The sequence below is a fragment of the Canis lupus genome, chromosome 14 (genome assembly GCF_003254725.2).
Source record: "Canis lupus dingo isolate Sandy chromosome 14, ASM325472v2, whole genome shotgun sequence".
Taxonomy (NCBI): domain Eukaryota; kingdom Metazoa; phylum Chordata; class Mammalia; order Carnivora; family Canidae; genus Canis; species Canis lupus.
Window position 1 is genome coordinate 11,523,458 of NC_064256.1, and position 14,363 is coordinate 11,537,820.

The following is a 14,363-nucleotide window of genomic DNA, read 5'->3' on the forward strand; positions in this document are numbered from 1 at the left end:
GGTTTTTGCCTTTGCTCTTCCATATTCCCCATTCCAAGAACATGGATGTAATTAGCGATCTGCCTCTGTCTTCAGGTCCTCTCACAGGGGGCTTATTTGTCTACATATAATTTCCAGTGCTCCTCCACACACCCCTTCTCCTTTCACCCTGCTTTATTATTTTCCACCCACTTACCTTCATTGAATATATATGTATTTATTTATTGTTTACTTATTATTGTTCAGTTTCTCCCGCAAATCTCAGTTCCCCAGGGGTGGGGACTTCCGTGCACTCACTTCCCCATCCCTAGTGCCTAGCATGAAAGAAGTGCCCAATAAAATAATCCCTCTAGCAAGGAATGGAGCCAATGATCCCTTTAAAAAATTATTTTTACTTCAAAGCCAATAATATTTTAGGAGTATCTTAACGTTAAAGGAAAGAAAAGCAGCCTTTTTTACTCTTCAGTATTTCAAGGAAAAATTGACGTTGTTAAGAGGAGGTGATAACATTCCATAGAATCACAGATAAGGTCGTGCTGAGAAAAACTGGTACAATAAAGCTAGTCCTTGGAGCCTTATTCTTCCCTCTCAAGATATCTGAAGAGGGTTGCTGACAAGATTCTCCCTGCCAGCCATAATAGCAATGACACACAAATCCATTCTTCATGACCTTTGTTGTCTTCAGTTTACTGGTTGAAGAAATGATGAATCTGAAACTCTTATTTAGGATGTATTTCTTAGTGCTACTTTCAGGCATATGCAGATAGGAGGAGGATTCAGGTGTTTTTCGGATACACCTTCCATTATTGTTACATAGACTTTGACTGCAGAATTTGGCTGCAGATGTCACATTAACAGCATAATGGCCCAATGGCCCTTGGATGGACTTTTGCACAGATAAGCAGGTCTCCTGTAGGAAAAACAGAGATCCATTTACATCACTCTCAAAATGTGATTCTGTTATGCAGGTAGTACTCATACCTGAAACCTGTATTTGGTAGAGCTGAGGAGGAAGACCCAGGTCTTTAACTGGGAATTAATATAAAGAGATAGTTGTAGTAACACTTTGAAAAGATCATCACTAATATGGTAGGATTATTTTAAATTTAACTTTAATTGTGAAATATCTTCAGTACCAATACTTAATATACATTAATATTATAGGTCAGATTTTTCTAAGACTGCCAAGTTATGCCATTCATCTCCCTACCTCAACCGATGTAACAGTCCTCCTGAAGTCAAGGGGGGGTAGTCGTCTTTGCATCCATGTTTTTATAACTTTTATATATATATATATATATATAATCTTCACACATATATGTAATTATGAGCAGTTATAATATTATCTTGTTTTTAAACTTTCACATAAATTTATATCATTAGAGATTTTTATTTTCTGTAACTTGCCTTTTAAACCTAACATTTTCAAGATTTTTGTTTCATGTTGATATATATAGGTCTGTTTTTTCATTTTAGCTGTAATTCGGTATTTATGGTATAAATACAGCATACTTTATCTATCAGTCAGGGTTTAGTAGGTACAATATAAAAGATCATTATTTATAACCAAATGTCCAAGTCACCTGTATTAGCATATAGGGTCCAATGATAGTGAGGAAGGTAGTCTTCTCACAAGTTGCCATTACATGTCACTGATGTGACTTTAGGATACATTTTCTCCTGTTGATCTTGCTAGGATAACCTGGACTAATTGACATGATATCATCAGCTAGCCCAAAAGAATCTGGCTAGAACCTTGATAAATTCCTGCCTTGATCCATATCGAAAGAACCTTGGGAAAATCCTGGTAGATCTATTAATAAAATACATTGAATTCTCTGTTAGCACTTCAATTATTTTGATCAATATGAACACTGGCCCATAATTAAAGTCCAATTAATGTAAAACAGTGGGATGTTTTCTCAATGAGAAGAGGCACCAGCACTGTGAATGCATCTCCTAAGGACTTACAGGGTTCCAGTGGAAAGGCATAAGCAGAATAAAGCTCCTAAAGACAGGTGGTTAAACAAGGTATCACTTTGGGCAGGAACAAGTGCTGAAAATCCGGTGTGTAATGTTTTTTGGTCCAGGGACATCAATCTAAGCTAGCTTCATGTTATATTTAGGGTAAAATGCTATTTTTAATCAAAATAAGACTCCTTATCTGAGGAGTTTTTCAGGACAGATGGAATAAAATAAAAACAAGCAAACCATTGAATAAAAAAGGGAGAGAGAAAAAGATTGGGGGAAGACTGTAATCACGGAGAGCAGAGAACACAGGTAAATACAATCCAGTTCAACTTAGGCATCTCCTGTTCTGTCCCAACTTCCAGAACGTCATACCCTCCTGGTTTTTTTCTACCTCACTGAATGTTTCTTCATAGTGCCCTCTACTAGCACCTGCTCATCTTTCCTGCCTCTGAGCACAGGAGTACTTTAGGCTTAATTCTTAGACCCCTTCTCTTCTCTAGCTGTACTTCTCTGGATATTTCCACCCTATATCCTTGCTTTAAATAGAACTCCCAAATGTGTATTTCCCAGACTTTATCCCTGAACCAATTGCATACCCACCTACCTATGTGACATCTCCACCTGCATGCTTCACAAGCATTTCAAACTTACGCTCCAATCTGATCTCCTGATCCTCTTGCCAGCCTGCAACTCTGGCAGCCTTCCCCATCTGAGAATATGCCAGTTTCCTCTTTCCAGTGCCTCAGGACCAAAGCCCTGGGGGGGGGGGGTGTTGTGTGCAAACTGGGGGTGTCTCTAACCAAACCGCAGTGACCTCTCATGAGAGAAAGAGCTAGACCCCATGTGGGAGAAGAACTTCGAAAAACAAAAATAGTTATAAATGCCTCCAAATAAATAAAAATCACATTGCCCGCTTTGTCTCCTCCCCAACCCAGTCTCTCACACCCATCCTTAAAGCAATGGACAAAGAAATTGCCCCATATTCCTCTTCCCCATACCTAGGACCTAAGTGTGGGGTGTGTGGACAAAGGACTGGAAATGTTAATCCAGATAATAATAGCCAACACATACCTGGCACATATGCCACCCCAGGCACTGTTTTAAGTGCTTTATATATGTTATGATGCAATTCTCATAATGGCCCAATGAGACAGATACTATTACTTTCCCTATTTTACGGATAAAGAAATTGTAGAGTCAACGAGTTGCTCAAGGTCACATGGCTAGCAGGTGACAAAAAGCAAGCACTGGACCCCAAGCAACCCAACCTCAGGCCTCCTACTCTTACCAGCTCCACCATGCTGATTCTGATTCATGTCATGCTGAATGAAAAATGCTGGCTGTTTTTATGTTTTATGAGACTGGATGTTTTAATATCTGAAAATGAGACTATCTGTTCATACCTTGAAGTGAGGAAAAGCTGTGGCTCAGAATTTTCACTTAGGCAGTGCGACAGGTAACCAATAGAACATGTTCAAAGTCAGTTGTGGAAAATAATAGTTATTTTGTGTATGTACTACTCTCAAGAGCAGATTGTTAATAAACCTTTGTATACATACAATTTTTCCTCCCACAAGCATTTCTATCATGATTAATCAGGCAATAAAGAGCCATTTTTAGAAAAGCCATCCTCCTTAGTGTAGATGAAATAATATTTTTTAAATTTAGTATTCTTTCTCTTTGTCACATATAAATTATATCATTGCATTTACTGAAATCCCTGCAGAGTAGGTATTATTTTTAGGTGGAGAAACTGAGACTCAGCAAGGTTAATTGATTTGCCCAAGATTACACTTCTAGAACATGAAAATTGAGTTCTCCTTTAGGGGTGTCTGAATGGAAAACCTGTGCTCTTTCCATGCTACTGCTAAACAGAGTGGTTGGTACAGAACTGGTGCTCAAGCAATGTTAGTCCCTATATTCCTTAAACTTAAAGTCATGAGAGCAGATAACTATTTGCCTCTGATGTGAAAAATTAAAACAAAAAACAATATCTAGCATATATTCACGATGCTGACAGAGAAATCACGGCTTACCTTTGAATCAGAATATTCAAATCCTCCCCACAATATTACTCCTGCTGCCCCCAATGCGGCACTCTCACCAATTGTATGTACTAAATCTTCCTAAAAAAGAGAAGTACCACAAATAGTTTCTGCCAAACTAAATTTAGGCATTGACATTTCAGTGATAAGACTCAACCCATCAATAGTGGTGAAAAACACACTGATAATGTTATCCTTGTTTTTGAAATGATGGTCTGTAGAGCAGAATTAGAAAAAGTAATTCTGCCTTGGATACTTAGTTTGATTTGATAAATATTTATAATGTTCCAGGCAGTTTTCTAGACACCGAGAATATAAAAATGAAATAGATTCCAGTTCCTGTCCTCAACGGAGCTCTTAGTGTGATGGTTGAAGCAGACATATAAACAAGTAATTATAATTTGCTGGAACTCTTTTTTTTTAATATTTTATTTATTTATTTATGAGAAACAGAGAGAGAGGCAGAGACATAGGCAGAGAGGCAGAGACATAGGCAGAGGGAGAAGCAGGCTCCCTGCTAGGAACCGGATGTGGGACTCGATCCTGGATCCGAGGATCACACCTTGAGCCAAAGGCCCACGCTCCAACTCTGAGCCACCCAGGCGCCCCTAATTTGCTGGAACTCTTAACTTTGATGTTATACTACCTCTAACACTGAATAATAATAATAATAATAATAATAATAATAATAAAGAGAACAAAGTTTGCTGTGATAAAAAAAACAAGTAATTATAGTGTAATAAATTAAATTCTATATTGTCCCACTAGACATATAGATTAGAGGTACTGCTAATGCTATATGGAGGAGTCTGGTAAAGCTTTCTTCAGGAGTTCAGATTTCAGATATGTCTTTGGAAATTAGTAAAAATTTGTAAGACTGATTAGAGAGAGCAGAATTTTGTGTACAGTAGGAATAATAAGGGCAGAGTTTCCAATGTAGAAAAATACAATCAACTCAGAGAGCTGCCAGTAACTCTTATGGTAAAGCACAGGGGATTTGGGAAGAAGTGAAGGAATCTAAATCTTTGTATATAAGTAGGATCCAAATACAAAGAATTATTTTATGCTATTTTAAATTGTTAGGACTATGAAAAAAATTTTAGTACCAGAAAGCCACAAATTTGCAACTTCGATAGATGTTTTTGGCTGTCACATAAAACATGTATTGGAGGAGGAAGTCAACATGGTAGCAAGGGACACCTATTAGGAAGTGATGGACACTGCTCAATGAGAAATGATGAGGGTCTCAACAAAGGCAATGTCAGTCCTTATAAAGCAGAGGGGACAGGCTGAAAGTGATTTGAAAATTAAGATTTTGTTATCTATTGGATAATGGAAAAAGAAGAGAGGATACAAATGACTCTCAAGCTGAGTGATTAAGTAGATTATAATTTACCAAGACTTGAGGACATTATGTTTATGATTATAGATTAAGAACAAAGAAGCAAGGAATAAGGGGAGATGGAACAGAGAAGATGATAGATGAAGGAATCTTCATTGTTCCCCTCCCTCCAAGGTATGGAGAACCAGAGATCTGGTGCAAAGACACAATGTTCAAAAATTAGGATGAGAAAACGGCCATGCCACTACAAAGCATCCTGGCATTTTGGGATGTCTCCAGTAATACTAGAGCTTATTTTCTGTAATTTATATAGGTAATACAACAAGAAAGGAAACCATCCTTTTATTTTACTAGCTAGTATCACATTCCTTAAATGTAAATCAAGTCTCTCACTTAAATTGAGACACTTCTGAAAGAAAATATCAAACAAAGTTGGTATTTTAAATTATTTCATTGAAAAGTTACGTTATTTAGACAATAGGGAAAGAAGACCCATATCATTTGTTGATTGATGAAGGCAATAGCATAGTATGAAAATGTTTCATTATAATACTCAGATTAATTCTTTGGTTTTTAGTGAGTAGATTATGTGGTCTATTGATTCCTGAAGTAGAGCTCAGAGGTGATACTTGGCCCGTAATTTACATCAGAAGTCTAATAGCACAAAAAAAAAAAAAAAAAAAGAAAAGAAAAGAAAAGGTTATGAACAAGACTTTCATTAAAATGTGGCTCATATCATTCTCTCATTGTCTTTCTTTTCTTAAGATTTTATTCATTTATTTGACAGAGAGAGAGAGAGAGAGAGAGAGAGCATAAGCAAGGAGAGAGGCAGGCAGAGGGAGAGAGAGAAGCAGGCTCCCACCCGAGCAAGAAGCCTGATGAGGAACTCTACCTTAGGACTCTGGGATCATGACCTGAGCTGAAGGCAGACACTTAACCAACTGAGCCACCCAGGCACCCTCATTCTGTCATTTTCTATCAAGACAAACTATCTAACTATATGGACTATTATTAGTTTCTACCATTTTTTTTTTAATTTTTTTTTTAATTTTTTATTTATTTATGATAGGCACACAGTGAGAGAGAGAGAGAGAGGCAGAGACACAGGCAGAGGGAGAAGCAGGCTCCATGCACCGGAAGCCCGACGTGGGATTCGATCCCGGGCCTCCAGGATCGCGCCCTGGGCCAAAGGCAGGCGCCAAACCGCTGCGCCACCCAGGGATCCCAGTTTCTACCATTTTTATTATTAACATTAATAATATTATTACTGTTATTATTAATAATATAATAACACAGTATAGTCACTCAATAAATAATTTTGGAATAATAAATATAACCCAGTCTTTTTCCTAAAAGGATTTCAGAAAGTGACTTGAGTTGAGACCCATTACTTGAGGAACAACTTATTGAGAAGACTTGGGTAGGTATAACTGATGTATTCAAATACCTGGGGACCTGACTTTTGAAAAAAGGATTTATGTATTCTAGATTGCACCGGAAGGTAGAAGTAGAATTAATGGTATGAAGTTTTCCAGGGGCAGAGTAGACTGAACATACTCAAGAACTTTCTGTGAATTAACATTGTCCCCAAATGGCAGTTTTTCTTCTGGAATAGGGAGAGCCCCATTAAAAAGTGCTGAAGCAGAGGCCAGGTAAGAATCCATGTTTGGGTGAGAGGTGGATTAGATACTTCTGAGATCCTCCAGCTTTTTGTCAAAATGCTGTGATTCTTTTCCTCCTAAACTTATTGAATGAACATCCCACTAATGAGTAATCCTTCAATGATAGAAATGTCAAGTCTAACCAATAGCATTTGGGTCAATAGATATTTATTCTGAAATATTTGAGGAAGAATTGATACTGCTTTTAGGTTTCCTCATTTCAGACAAGTGGTCTAGGAAGTCTATCCAATGGCCCTGCCATTGGATAGTGTTGGGTAGTGGGATAAGAGAGCTGTGGTCTCACAGGTATGGATGGAGATTTCAAGCTTTTCTTATCTATTTATCCAATGATTGAAGTCCTATAACAATGTTCTATCTAAATGACAATTAGCTAAAGCTTGAATACTTCTAAGTGTCTTCAAACCATTATCTTCCAAACCAGCTCATTCCAACCTCTTTATGCTTCCTACTCTGTGTCAAGTCTAAGGACTAAATATCTATTTCATAAACCATTTTTAACACCTTGACACTGGCCACTAGATCACTTTGTAGACTCTTAAACATAAAATCAATAGAATCTACTATTTTGCAATGAACAATTAAAACATAAAAAGGCATTATAACAGAAACTAATTGCTTAATAATTTACCCAAGGTTTATTCTGTATGCTTTAGATTTGAAAAATTGCTGCTACTATTTCACAATAAAAAGCTGATTCTGAAATTTCTGCAGGGCTAAAATTAATCTGTTGCATCATTTAACTCAAGCCTAACAACTGTTCTGCAGGAAAACCCTGAAAATGCTAAGCTGATAAGAATCATCATCTTAAAACCAAGTAAACATCTAATTGTCAGTGATACTATTTCAGAATTAGCTTGACATTTGAAGAAATATATACCTTTAATAATAAAATAGTGTTCTATTATTAAGGGAAATAATTATACTAAAACATTTTTTCACAGATTTTATATAGTCATTGTACTAAATTTCTATTTTTAGGTGAATGACTGTACTTTTTCTTACCTGTGACAAAGTTTCAATACTATGCACATAAAATGGTCTGGAAAAAATAAAAACTGGCAAAACATAGTCATGTCTAGCCATTTCAGCAATCCTCATGGCTTCCCTAACTCGATAATGAACAAATTTCAGAGCATTTAAACTTGACTTCAATATTTTATCCAAATATATTGAAGTATAAAGTGCTGTGCTTTTTTCCCAAAGCCACTGGAGTTGGTCATTGCGTAAAATTTCATCATTTGGGCATTTACCTGTGTACATTTGTGGATTTATCCTATAATCATAATTGTAGCAGTCTGGGTAAAGATAAAAGCCCCATAAGCACTTTGGTCTCATTTCTAAAGCCAGTGTGAGAGTGGTGCTCATAAGATTCTTCCCAGAATTTTCAAATTCCTGTTGGGCAACTGTTTTCACTTTCATTTCTGACCAGTCAGGATGGAGGTTTCTAGTGAAGGCTAAGGAGTGGTTTTTATATATTAGTCTATTGCCCCAATTTCTATCCCATTGAGGTTTCCAGCTCTCCCAGTCAATGATAATAAGACCTTCTGATCTCCACCAAGAGACAACTTTTGCAATGTCATCAGTTGTCTTCTTGAGGTGTTTAGGAATACTTATATTCTGTGGTATCCCTCCATTAAAGGGTTTTCCATCTTGAGAGAAATAAGGATAATACCCTAATTCATTTGGATAAAATATGGCAATTGTTGATCCCTTCTGAGTCTCTAAAGGATTTGATATAATATTAAATAACTGGAGATTCAAATCCACGTTGAAGAAATGTTGACACTGCATTGTTGGGACAGCCCAGAAAATGTTGAAAGGTTGGTTCTTGATCACTGGAGGCAGTGCTGGTTTGAGGACTGAATGAGTGAACTTGATCAAGGGCAACAGCACTCCTAACCATGCTACCCATGGGTTACACATTTTTTCACCATTACAGCAGTCTCCTTAAAAATAAGAAAAGGAAAAATCATTAGATGTGATGGAGTCAAATGCCCCTTTAGTTTCATATTACACAGTGAGTAGCAAATGAAGTAAACTCACAGTGGTGTTCAAGCTATTCTTTAAATGATAGACCAATTTTTTTATAGATTTATGAGGTTTATTGATATCTAGGCCTAATTTATAGTTTCATTTGAACAAGGGGAGAGAAAATGAAACTTTTTTTTTTAACACTAGAAATGTGAAAGCAAAATCCAATGAATAAAAACTAAAGTAAAAATCTTCACACAAATTCTCAGTTATGTCAACTCTACCTGTGAGGTATTCTGGTTTTAATTTCCTATTATTCTTGACTACATTGATATAAATCATCCTGTATAGACAAAACTTTGGTTGTAAGGGAAACTAGGAAATAAAAGTATGAATGGTTTGCCATAGCTCCTTGATTACTGGAAAAGTGACCAAGAATATGCCCTGTTAAAAATTAACAAATATTGACATTTTAACAACTATTAATTAGAATTAAAAAGAACTAATATCAGCAATAAGCAATACTTTTCTTGCTATTTGAAATGCACTGGCCTCAAAGATTTGTCTACTTCTTTATCTGTTTTGTTTATAAAAGAAAGCAATCACCCTTGGATTTAGCACAGGCTAGAATACAAAACAGACATGACATTTACCTGCTATTGACTATGGATTTGGTGCTGTCTTCTCTCAGGAACATAAATAAGCCTTAAAACATGTATTAGTTCTTTAAATTCATGGTTTTCTCATCAAGATATTAGACTGTCTTTTCAGCAGTTAAATCCCAATGAAACTTTGCTCTTTAAAATCCCTTCTAAATAGTCAGTTGACCAAAAACTGCCAAAGAATCTTCCCAGAATATGAAGACTGCCTAATAAATGACACATTCCAGCCAATGAGATCTCATTTAGAAAGCAGTAGAGTTGAAGTTATATATCAAAATTATTTTATCATGTATAGTTTTACATAAAGGAATCACAGATTTTTCTCTGATGTAATTAGACTCAGTATCTTTTTGAGAGTCATACATCTTGTGTAGTTCTTGCTGTCTTTATTTAATATATTAAATGCAAGAAATGATGCCAGCCAAAATCATATGTTGACTCTGGCAAAATAGCACCTTAGTTTGTAAAGACTTTGGCATTATCTTGGGCCCTGGCATGCATTTTGTAATTAACTTCTATTATAGAAACAAAATTATGCATTATTAAACAATGAATTTTTAAATATAATTAATTCTTTCCCCATGATGCTTACTGAGATTTTATTCCATTTTTTAGCGATTTTTATTACTCAGAATATAAAGCCAGATCGAAATTTTCTGACTTTTAACCTACATCCATGCACATATACACATACCTACATGCACTTTGTTTTTTGTTCAACGAATCTGTAGGAGTGCTGATGACACTGACTCCATCTCTGGTCCTCCATCTTGTTCATGCCTCCTTTGGGGCTATTGTTCCAGGCCCCATGGAAGTTAATGTAAGCCCTGCCTGGAACATGGGAAGACTTGTTCTAATCTCCCTAAATGGTGCCTAGAAGGCTCCACATTAGATAACTAGTAGAGAGCCTATGATGTGCAGGTGGTACCACTTTAGATAACTGCCCTTTGACCTTACCACCATGCCCCTGACTGTAAAAACTGTGGCTTAAGGTCTGGACTCGGGGGAGAAAAGCTGTGTCGCTGCCTGAATCCTTTGTATGATGTAGGAGATTTTCTTGATTGCAGATTCTCAGTTACAGAGGATATAACGGACAGTTTTGCCAGACCAGGGAGTGATGTGAATTTGGCTCAATGAGAAGATACAGAGAGGAAAATACAAGTGATAAAAATAACCTGGGAGTTTGGGTTTTATGCATTAAAGGCATGACGGAATGAGTTCTGATGGGCTTTTAAAGGGAGGTTAATAATCAGTTCCAATGAAAACCTACTTGTTATTGGTATCTTAGGTATTTGCAGTGAGAAGTAGGGGGACAGGGGGTCATTTTGCCAATAGCATTCAGAGTTCTGTGGTCTCTGTTTTCAATTCTGCCAAGAACTGTGTCAAAGGTGAGAAAGATACGGTTTTACCATGCTTTTGTTATACATTTTCTTCAACTGAAATGTGGACTTATTAAGATGGTTCTAAATATAGGTGTGTATGTGTACATATATTAGAGTCCAAATTCATTATGATTGGGGATTTTATTCTTTCCACTCAATGATAGCAAATCTTGTGATGTCTCCCAGAGAGATGTATTTTTTTTACACATGATAAAATGACTAATCACTAAGCTTGTTATGATAATACATTATTAACTTAGGATCCAGTAAAAAATCTCTCTGGGGTTTATAATTTTAAACCAACAAAAGTTTAGGGGCACCTGGCTAACTCAGTCAGCAGTACATGTGACTCTTGATCCTTGGTCCTGAGTTCAAGCCCCAGGTTAGGTATAGAGATTATTTTAAATTAAAAAAAGAAATGAGAGGGACCTGGGTGGTTCAGTCAGTTAAGTGCCTTCAGCTCAGGGCTTGATCCCCACTCTTCATCAGGCTCCCTGCTCAGTGAGGAGCCTGCTTCTCCCTCTCCCTCTCCTACCGCTCCCCTACCCCTGCACATGCTCTCTTGCTCTATCTCAAATAAATAAATAAAGTATTAAAAACAAAATAAAATAAAGCATTGGCCTGAGGGCAGGCATCCAGTTTAAAAAAAAAAGTTTGTGACTATTCTTTAGAACCTCTTAAAATACACTGTGGGCCATTCGGGCAAAGATGAAATTTTCTCTCAAGCTGAGGTCTTGTTTGAGTGAAAATTGGAGCCCTGTTGAAAGCATTTAGAATAGGTTTTGTACTTATTTTTCTTACCTGCCGGTTATTTATGGTTTTTATTTTCTCAGAGAAAGAGCTATAGTTCTGTAAAACGAAAAAGAAGAGAAAGATTGATTAAAGCAGATTTGATTCAATAGAGTATTTTGCTCAAATTCACCCATATTTCCAATTTCTAATGAAATGACAACCTAAGTCAAATTCAAGTTATTTAAATTTCTGTACCAAAAAAGAGGGAAATAACAAAATTCTCTGAAAAGCTTATGAGATTTATACTTTCCCCAGAAATAAGTAGGGAAGTTGCTATTTATCATATAGGCTTTAAATTTGGGTAAAAGAAATTATGTGAACTGTTAAGAGAGAAACTGAGGCATATTTAAATTTTTAAGAGTTCTTTTGAACAAAAACCAATTAGAATTGGGCAGCACCAAACTAGAAGTGCTTAAAAGAACTCTGATAGGAGCTCTGGGAAAGACTTTTATGGGGTGAAGGTGAAAGTAAAGCAAGGCAATTATTGATTGGCTATAGCTTAAAGGCCTAGTTGGCTGTTTGTGATTGGTTGTCCTTAGATCTCAATTTTGTCATCTTGAAGCATAAACTTGGATTTACTTATGCAGGCCATTATGGTTTTAGAGCCACTTCAGAACAACATTATTTTCCCCAAAAAATGTCCAGAGCAGGGGTAACTGTAGAACAACCATAGCATCAGCAACAAAAGGACTTCATATGGAATAGCTGGACTATGTTGTCCCTTCCCGTTTCTTAAACACAAGGAACACTGGGCTGAGGCTTTTATACCAAGCTGAATCCTTGAGAACTGCTCTCTAAACTTGTGGGACTGAATACTCCAACCCTCTCATTACTGACTGGTTCCCCTGGTAACCTTAGGTGCCTCCAAAGTCACCTCATTACCATAACAAGAGACACCTTTCATCCTCTCCTCAAGGGAAATTGCAAGGGTTTTAGCAGTTCTGGCCAAAAAGGGCAATGACAACCAAAGATCAATAACATTTCTTACTATAAATCGTAATATAACAGGTGGATGCATATTTTACATTGCTATGTCTTCCTATTTTTTGTTCCTTTTATTTTATGTAATAACCTCTTTATCTTTTACAGTACTCTGTCAGGAAGTCTATTTTGATATTAATATAGCTTCTCCAGTTTTCTTATGCTTACTGTTTTCATAGCACCGTATCTTTTCCCTTCCTCTTACTTCCAGGCTGTCTGTATCTTTTTATCTAAAATGTTTTTCCTGGGGCATCTGGGTAGTGCAGTCAGTTAAGTGTCCACCCTTGATTTCTGCTCAGATCCTGATCTCAGGGTTCTAGGATCCAGCCCTATCTCAGGCTCCACCCTCAACGTGGAGTCTGCTTGAGATTCTCTTTCTCCCTCTCCCCTCTGCCTCTCCTGCACATGCTGTCTGTCTTTCTCTCTCAAATAAGTAAATAAAATCTAAATATATATATATATATATATATATATATATATATATATATATATATATAGTGTTTCTCCTGTAGGTAGCACACAGTTGAGACTTGCTTTTTTTTTTTTAACACAGTCCAACAATTTCTGCCTTTTAACTGATGTGTTTAGTCCATTTGCACATAATGTAATTCTCAGCATAGTTGATTTAAGTCTCTAATATGGCTACTTATTTTCATTCTACATCTTCTCTTTTTTGTTGATCTGTTAGGCCTTTCTTGCCTTCTTTTGGATTACCTGAATATTTTTTTTTCTCATTCCATTTTATCTACTGGCTTCTTAGCCATATCTCTTCTTATTATGTTGCTGATGTTTGTTCTACAACTAACAATAGGATTACTTAGCTCATCAATGTCTATTTACTGTCAATATTATCACTATTCACACTTGACCTTTTATACCTGACAGTTTCTGTTTCCCATTTTTCAATTCTCACTTTCCACTTGACATTTTATACTCCACGCTCCACAAATGTAATAACTTTACAACAACAGTATAATTCTATTTATTCACTCCCCTGCTTTTACAGACATAATAGGAAAGTAAAACTGCCATATTCAGACATTACTGCTTATGTAGAAAACTCAAAAGGATCCACAAAGAATTGAAAAAAAAAAATAGCAGAGTTTAACAGGTAGCTGGATATAAGATTAATATATAAGTCTGGTGTATTTCTATTCACCAGAAGGAAATAGCTAGAGAATGTAATTAAAGATTGAAAACTTGTGTAAGACTGCTACAAATAAAAGTTATTAATCTGCATTGAGATATATTATCAGAGACCCAAATAAATGGACTTGTGATTTCTCTACCCTTGCCATTTACTACATAACAGTGCATCTACTGACTCATGCTGTCTCCACCTTCCCAAACTACTTGGGGAAGAGAGGCCAGAGATTAAGAAGGGACTTGTCTCTGAGTGGCTTTGTCAGTTAGACCTCGGCCTTTGGCTCAGGTCATGATCTCAGGGTTCTGTGATGGAGTCCTCCTGCACTGGTATCTCTGCCCTGCAGGGATTCTGCTTCTTCCTCTCCATCTGCCCCTCTCTCCCACTTGTGCTCTGTTCTCTCTCCCAAATT

General features: G+C 36.6%; 1 protein-coding gene across 3 annotated transcripts; it reads right to left on the minus strand.

Annotated features, from left to right (window-relative positions):
• Nucleotides 1-351: 351 nt before the first annotated feature.
• LOC112675016 (hyaluronidase-1-like) lies at nt 352-11,889 on the minus strand. 3 transcript variants are annotated; one of them, XM_035698481.2, is made up of 4 exons: nt 11,836-11,889; nt 8,022-8,965; nt 3,987-4,076; nt 352-889 (listed from the first exon to the last, which is right to left on the minus strand). In XM_035698481.2, the coding sequence occupies exons 2-4, from the start codon at nt 8,940-8,942 to the stop codon at nt 470-472; spliced, it is 1,431 nt and encodes a 476-aa protein (XP_035554374.2). In that variant the 5' UTR covers nt 8,943-8,965; nt 11,836-11,889; the 3' UTR covers nt 352-469. The 3 variants fall into 3 exon arrangements, with proteins under 3 accessions (XP_035554374.2, XP_025327306.3, XP_025327307.3); XM_025471521.3 differs by lacking the exon at nt 11,836-11,889 and adding an exon at nt 9,644-9,845; XM_025471522.3 differs by lacking the exons at nt 3,987-4,076; nt 11,836-11,889 and adding an exon at nt 9,644-9,845.
• Nucleotides 11,890-14,363: the final 2,474 nt, after the last annotated feature.

Excerpts from the sequence above, each read along its gene's own strand:
- LOC112675016 (XM_035698481.2), bottom strand. The coding sequence starts at position 8,942 with ATGTGTAACCCATGGGTAGCATGGTTAGGAGTGCTGTTGCCCTTGATC. Across the intron at positions 4,077-8,021 it reads GTATTGAAACTTTGTCACAG|GAAGATTTAGTACATACAAT; the intron begins GTAAGAAAAAGT and ends TCTCTTTTTTAG. Across the intron at positions 890-3,986 it reads TTGAATATTCTGATTCAAAG|GAGACCTGCTTATCTGTGCA; the intron begins GTAAGCCGTGAT and ends TTTTTCCTACAG.